This window comes from Peromyscus eremicus, chromosome X (genome assembly GCF_949786415.1).
Source record: "Peromyscus eremicus chromosome X, PerEre_H2_v1, whole genome shotgun sequence".
Taxonomy (NCBI): domain Eukaryota; kingdom Metazoa; phylum Chordata; class Mammalia; order Rodentia; family Cricetidae; genus Peromyscus; species Peromyscus eremicus.
The window spans coordinates 88,528,425-88,535,803 of NC_081439.1; the positions used below are offsets into that span (position 1 = coordinate 88,528,425).

Genomic DNA, 7,379 nt, shown 5'->3' on the forward strand with positions numbered 1-7,379 from the left:
CTGCCTCACTGGTTTTGTGAAAACAGAATTGGGATTATATGTAACTTATCCTGTTTTAGTCTATTTGTTTGTTTGAGACAGGGTCATCTGAATCCCAGGCTGGTTTCAAACTCACTATGTAGCCAAGAACTACCTTGAACTCCTGATTATTCTGCCTGTACTTGCCAAGAGCTGGGATTGCAGGCATGTGCCATCATGCCCAGCTTTGCAATGGCTTTTCACTTGTCTGCTGATAGCAGAGGAAGCTGGCATTGTATGAATATAGTCTCATACATGATGTGAGATGACTTCCCAAAACAGCGTGATAGAGAAGTCACTCAGAGATAGAATTTGCTGTGGATAGGGTGCAGATGCACATACCTGCTATCAAGAGCTGTTGCTAAGAGCATTTTACCACCTGTAGTGGCCTTGCATGAACACAGGACGGTAATAAGCTTTGAAGGACTATAAGAATCATGCCTCATGCTCATTCCACATACCACACCCCACCATACCTCCCTTATACACTACAAATTCTGATGGCCAGAATTTGACCAGTAATCCTTTTAATGCTTCTGGGCTCCTGGCCATAGGCAATTTTGAAATGTAAATTCTTGAGACTGGTACTAGCCAGGCTGGGGGTTTGTCTATTTAATTTTGATTTTTTGTTTGTCTGCTTGGTTTTTGAGACACAGTCTCATACTATAGCCCAAGCTGGAGCTTACTGTGTAGCCTAGGCTAGCCTCAAACACATAGCAGTCCTTCTCCATCAGTTTTCTAAGTGTTAGCCACCATGCTCAGCTTGTACTGACCAGTTTAACACCTTCTCAGTAAACACAGTAACTTCTCGTATCAATTTCTTGGACTGGAAGAGATCCAAGATAACATGAAAGCTACAGGGTACTGGCAGTAGGTATGGCTTCCCAAAGGGAGGGGGGCAATAACAGAAACAGGAACAGATCTCAAAGTAACATGGAACAAACCTCCTCTCCTTAGGTATGTTTCCAGCAGACTGCCAACCAAGCCATATCCGTGGAAGAATCCTGTGGTACCTGACATTAAACCATGCTTTTTCCCTTTTCAGGGTTGATGAGGCTTTTGCATCTCTGGCCATCACATTCTATTCACTCTGCTTTCAGTATCAGCAGTGACATGGTCCATCCGTTCTCCTCTACCTAATCTCTAGCAGCCAGGCGAAGCGCTCCCCACCCACACCCACCCCCTCTCTCTCAGTATCTGTCATCCAGTCACACTGCACATGGGCCAGAGATGCCAAAGGGGCTCTGCTACGATCCTCAGCAGCAGGCTCATCTGTGCATTCTCTTTTTGGGTTTAGATCACATGCACAGTACCCACCGCCCTGTCACTGGAAGCCACCTGGGGAAAAAGGAGAGTAGTTATGTGGGCAGCGTGGGCACCAGCCCTAGGAAGTCGAGCCGATGCACGACCCCGCCTGCCGACTCTGAGCTTGTCAGCTTCTGCTACCTCCACATGCGGGAACAAAGGAAGGAGCAAGAAAGCAGGACGGATGTCAACGAGAACCTAATCTTCTTCGAAGAAACCAGACCCCGGACCAAATCGGACCCCACATCCAAAAGCTCTGGCCAAGGTTATGAGGTGATTCCCGATGACTTTGATGCAGCCAGCCTAGACCATGAGCCTTGTGCCAGCAGGGCCCGGTCCTACACTTTGGACAATTCCCTTGGGGCCGAAGCCCTGAATTTCTACTGTGACTCTTGCAAAGTCAAACTCCAGGAGCAGCTGGGGCCTCGAAAAGGTGGGAGGCCTGGCTCCTCTCGAGACAATATGGTAGACTTAATGTCCCTCCCACCGCCAGGAAGTGAGGAAGAGGAGGAAGAGGAAGATGAGACAACTTCTCTGTTGCCAGCCATTGCGGCCCCACCTCCTGGTTTCCGAGACAACAGCTCTGATGAGGATGATCCCAAGCGCAGGGCTGTTCAAAGTCAGGAGCAAGGACGTCACCTGCGTGGGCTCCTGTATGATGAGATTCCAGTGACACTGATTGACAGCGTACAGACCCGAACAGTACGAGATCATGCCCAGGAGCTGGATGATGCACTGGTGTCTACTCTGCAGGCTCTGGAAGCCCTGGCTGCTTCAGAGGATGGACCCCACCCCCCACCCCCACAGACTGCAGGTAATAGCCCATTCTTCCTTCCTCTTGCCCTCTTCCTTCTTCTGGTCCAGGAATGTCCAGTAGGCAGCATTGCTTCTTTTCCCTCAGTTGTTTAAGGGACTATAGTATATCAAAGGCAATGAATTGGCAGCAATAGTTCAGGGCTCAAGAGAAAGGAAGCTACAGAGCAGAGATGTGGTTCAGCTCTAGTTAGAGCTCTATCCCTCATGATTTCGTATCTCTGGACAGATATTGCAGATGGAACTCACAACTGCTATAGATGGAGGCCAGGGTTGAGGAACAGGAATCTAGAAGAGACACAGAAAACAGACAAAGAACAGCAGCATGCTCCAAAAGTCCAACTAATTTCCAAAATGACCTGTGATCAAGACAGCCAAGAGCCATCTCTACTCAGGGATGGGGTCTTCAGCCTATCTGAGAACATGACCTCTGAAGCAGAGGCAATAGAATCCCAGTTTCTTTACTCATGGCAAGGCACTTCCTCTCTTCTGTGTGTCCTACAGCAATTGCATCACATAGTATGCAGATGCAGTGACATCACTCAGACAGAACACTTAAGCACTACCTCGCACACAGTGAGGGCCCAGTAATCAGTAGCTACCTCTGTTAACTGTTAATTGGTAGGAGAACCATGTTACATGTTTGTTATTACTCTCTATTATAGATGCATGAAAATTCATCTGCTGAAAGGCACACATATGTACACACACACACACACACACACACACACACACACACACACCTTTTCAAAAAGAGAAACACAGCAACAATAATGACAAACCAATACAGAGGCATAAGAAATATTAACAAGCATGTGAGTCAGGGGCAAGTATGGACAGAGCAGGGGAAGGGACTGAGATCCAAGGGAGCCTGTCTTTTCTATACATGAGGGATCCCTTATCTTTGGGTACCCCTTGAATGTTTGCCCCCAACCCAGGCTGCCATTTGTGTTCACTCATCATTGGGTGCTCCAAAACCAGTTGGTTCCAGGTCCAAGGCCTACGTGGCCACCGGAGAGAGAAGCTCAGCTAAATGGCCTCAGCTGCAAGGACTGTAGACAGCCTGGCCAGATGAGGAGGAACAGAACAGCACCTCTCTTTGCCAGCTCTCTTCAGGACAATTAACAGAAATTTCCTAGCTGTTGAATCTAAAAATAGCATTGATTGGCATGTTGTTTTACATGTTAATTTACCACCAAACTGCCCAGATCTTCTTTTCTGTTATTCCTTTTTTTGGATTCCAACCTTTCACACCCCCTTCTCACATCCCGTTCAGCTTTGTGTGTGCTTCTTGGCTCCTCCCCCTCAGCCCTACAGTTTGCTCAGGCTTGACTGGTTTTCTCCAGCTTGAAATACTGCTGCTACCTACCACTTCTCCATGAACACTCTAGATATGGTGAGAAAAGACCTCGATGCTAGTAAATGTGACAAATCCCATTCTTGTTCCTCCAGGTCTGATTGTGCTGGCCACAATCACTCCTGAATCATCGCTAGACTCGGGCCATGAAACCAACTCTTCAGAGCTCACAGATATGTCGGAGATGATGTCGGCCATGAAGCAGCACCAGAACACCACCTACTTCCTGGCCCAGCACCTCAACAAGGACGGCCTCCTTGCCCGAAAGGACCTGCCCTTCAGGATCCAGAGCTGTGCAGCTCAGGCTGTTCTCACCGCCCCTTATGCCCTTGGGCCCCCAGATCCCAACCCATCCCTTCAGCCAGCTGTCACTGGCCAGAGTCCTGGCCCCCCTGGCGCTCGGAGAAAGCTGCCTCAGTCAGAAGCCCAGGTGCAGGGAGAGAGAACATACTCCCTGGCAGTGCACCCAGCATTGTCCCCACAGCTTAGTGAGCAGAAGAATCTGAGCCTGCTTCCCCCAGTTCCTGAGGACAAAGGCCCAGGTCACACTAGGGCAGGCCTAGAGATGTCACTGAGGGCAGCCACACCATCCCTCAGTGAAGAGCAGGTCTCAGAGCTAAGGGAAAACTTGCCCAAGGAAGTCAGGTTGAGCCCTAAGCTTATCCTGGACCCAAAAGGCAATGTGACCCCAGCTATAATCTCGGCTGCCCTACAGCAGGTAGTACACAGTAAGAGTCTAGCTACTCCTGGCACAGCCTTGGCAACACCCTCCAACAGGGGTGAGAGACGGCTGGAGGCTGGCATGGGGAGGCCTGAGGTCACTATGGGCAGGCCAGAAGTTAGCCTGATGAGCAGCAGCGCCAGCAAGAATCTGAAGTTTAAAATGAGCCCTGGTGCTCCGGAGACCACACGGAATTCTCAGCCGCAGCTGGGCCCCGAGGTCTCTGTCAGCCCCAGAGCATCCACAAGCCGCCGGGCTGACAACCTCCACCTTTCTCCACAAGAGGACAGGTTTCCTGTTCAGAGCTTCCCTCCTAAGAGCTATCTATCCAGAGCGAGTCGAGACTCGGTGGGCAAGCAAGCTACTGGGGAGATGGCAGGCAAGGGTGGGCCAGAGGGTGCTAAGCCTCCCCCTACCAAGCAGAGCACAGTCTCTGGCCAGGGGGAGAAAGGGCAGCTGGAGAGCACATCCAAAAGCAGCAAGCTTGAGGAGACCAGCCTGGTCCCCCGAGCCGGCTATCCCATGGCTCTGCAGAGCCCAAGCTGCCAGGCTCGAAGCCACAGCCCTAGCTGCCAGGCTCGAAGCCACAGTCCCAGCAGCCAATCCCGTGGCCCGAGCCCCAGCTGCCAACCTAGAGGCCAGAGCCCACTGAGGCCTCTGGCCACCAGCCGGCAGGTCAGCACCATGCCCTCTAGGAAGCTTGAAACAACCTTGGATGGAGCCCACTCGGCCTCTGAAGGCCCCACAAAGCCCAAGTCATCCCGAGGTCCTTTCCGACTGCGCAACTTATTCTCTGCCACCTTCCCTACACGCCAGAAGAAAGAGACAGATGAGCGACAGGCCCAGCTGCAGAAGGTAAAGCAGTATGAATTGGAGTTCCTTGAGGAACTTCTAAAGCCACCAAGCCAAGGGGAGCTCCCAGGCACAGAGTACCTGCAACCTCCAGCACCTGGTCGCTGTAGCTGCCAGCTACGCAGTAGCCCTGTGCAGCAAGGACCCGGCATGTCTCGTGAACAGAGACGCAGCTGTGACTGCAAGCGCATCTGCCGAGGGGGACGGCCTCAAGCTGCCCAGACCCCAGTGCCTGGCCTCCGGGAGAGGGAGAGGGTCCCCCCTACCCAGAGGCAGCCAGAGGCTGGCCCAGGTTTGAGCCTTGGTAGTCCCATTAATATCCAGCGCATCCGTTCCACCAGCCTGGAGTCCCGTGAGTGCCGGTCAGACCCTGAGAGTGGCGTTTCTTGCCTGGCCACATGTGCCTCAGGGGGTGAGTGTTTGGGAGATCCCAACTACAGGAAACTGATGCGCCGCTACAGTATCAGCGAGCTGGACCAGGGTGACAGTGCCTCACTGACCTCAGATGTCTACCCACACCCACCCTTGGGAATGCTGCCTAGAGAGGTCAAGGAGATAGATACAGGCCTCCCACTAGTCTTGGGTCCAAAAGGCAGGTGTGCAGAGTCACCAACTCTAGGAGACCCCTCCTACGTCCAAGTGGCCCCTGAGAGCAAGGGCCCCAGGCAGATGGCTGTGTTTTCACTGCCAGAGGAGGTGTACCGGAGGCCAGCTGATCTAGATGAGGACAGTGAGAGTAGCAAGTGCTGTTCCATCCGCTACTGCTTCTATTACCGCAAGTGTGACATGGCCGATGACGCCAGTGATGGCAAGGATGAGCTCTCCTATTCCATCCCCATGAAGATTCTGCCTGGCATGAAGTTGGATGAGCAGGTGGTGCCTGTGGTGAGCAGAACCCTGCAAGTACTGGATGCGGCCACCTGCAGCAGCAGCCCGGAGGTCTCCCACACCCAGGAGATCGACCTTCGGGTTTCCACCTTTGAGGGGAGCCTGGCTAAAATCAACGCGCTACGGGCCCACGCTTATGGCCTCCCTGATGGCTTCCTGGCTGCCCGTCTGGACACCAATGAGCTGCTGACCGTCTTGCGGCAGTGTGTGGCCAGCCCCGAGGCCCGTGCCCCCAAGCCCTATGTCTCTCAGATTTCTGAGTACAAGCTTGAGCTAGCTCTCAAGTTCAAGGAGCTCCGGGCCTCCTGCCGCCGAGTAGCCAACGTGGACAAGAGCCCGACTCACATGCTGGCAGCCATCACAGGCAGCTTCCAGGTGCTGAGCAGCCTCATTGAGACCTTTGTGCGGCTGGTGTTCATCGTGCGTTCCGAGGCCCAGCGCCAGGAGCTGCTGGCCAAAGTAGAAGAGGTAGTGAGGAATTACACCTTCCTGCTGCGTGCCGCTGAGGAGTCCACAGCCCGGAACCTTAACCAGCAGCAGCAACAGCAGCAGCAGCAGCAGCAGCAACAGCAACAGCAACAACAGCAGCAGCAGCAGCAGCCTCAACCGCTGCCACCGCTGCAGCTGCCAGCAGCCACAGGGCACCCACCAGGCTCCCCATCATCGACTGTTATGAGCACATTCACACACTCCTTAAAAACCTTTATTAAGTAGGGCACTTGCCCAGGCTTGTCCCCTCCCCATCCGTGGCCCCAAGTTTGAGCTTTGTGGTCTTTGCATCTCGTGGTGAGTGTGTGTGTCTGCTGGGCCAGTCAGGGTCCAATAGCCTAACGGTCTCCAAGGAGTAAAAGCTCCCTAGACTAAGGCTCTCTATTAAGGGCTGCAGGCTTAGCTGCCGCCCTGGGTGTCGTCACCCCTTACTGGCCTCTGGGCGTCACTGTGAGGGCAAAGGCCCCTCGCCATTACGCCCACCACAGAGCTGTATTTTCTCTCTTCTCTGGGGCTGATAGGTGACATCAGGTTCACCTTCCGCTCTGAGCTGGGCACGGGAGGAGCCAGGACCTCGAGCTCCTCCTAGCATCTGCTGCCCCACGGAGGGCAGTGGCAACAACAGTAGGCCACAGCGCCAAGCCAAGGAGAGAGGGCGCTCGTTCCATATGCGCCCACCCACCATGGGTTCCCTTGTACCTGGCAGGAGCCACCTCAAGGGCCAGTGCCCAGTGGCTGGCTCAACAGGCTGGCAGCCTTGGGAGCCCTTGCCCCCAGGTTCAGTAGCTCCACACCAGCCATCCCCAAAGTGCCCTGGCCCTCACTGACGGGCAGGGCAGCTCAGTCCACTAGGGAGCAAGCCTCTGAGATCACCTCACTTGTTTTGGGTAAGGTTACCTGGTGAAAAACGTCTGCTCTGGGGAGACCCAGTGCAGG

The 7,379-nt window shown here is 53.7% G+C and overlaps 1 protein-coding gene across 1 annotated transcript in view; it reads left to right on the forward strand.

The window, feature by feature from the left end:
• The window catches only part of Frmpd3 (FERM and PDZ domain containing 3), a 72,776-nt gene extending 65,607 nt beyond the window's left edge, over nucleotides 1–7,169 (forward strand). Inside the window, exons 13-14 of the mRNA XM_059251508.1 lie at nucleotides 1,316–2,137; nucleotides 3,589–7,169. Of these exons, the coding sequence (XP_059107491.1) occupies nucleotides 1,316–2,137; nucleotides 3,589–6,668 (3,902 nt within the window). The 3' untranslated portion in view covers nucleotides 6,669–7,169. The remainder of the gene's footprint in view (nucleotides 1–1,315; nucleotides 2,138–3,588) is intronic.
• Nucleotides 7,170–7,379: the final 210 nt, after the last annotated feature.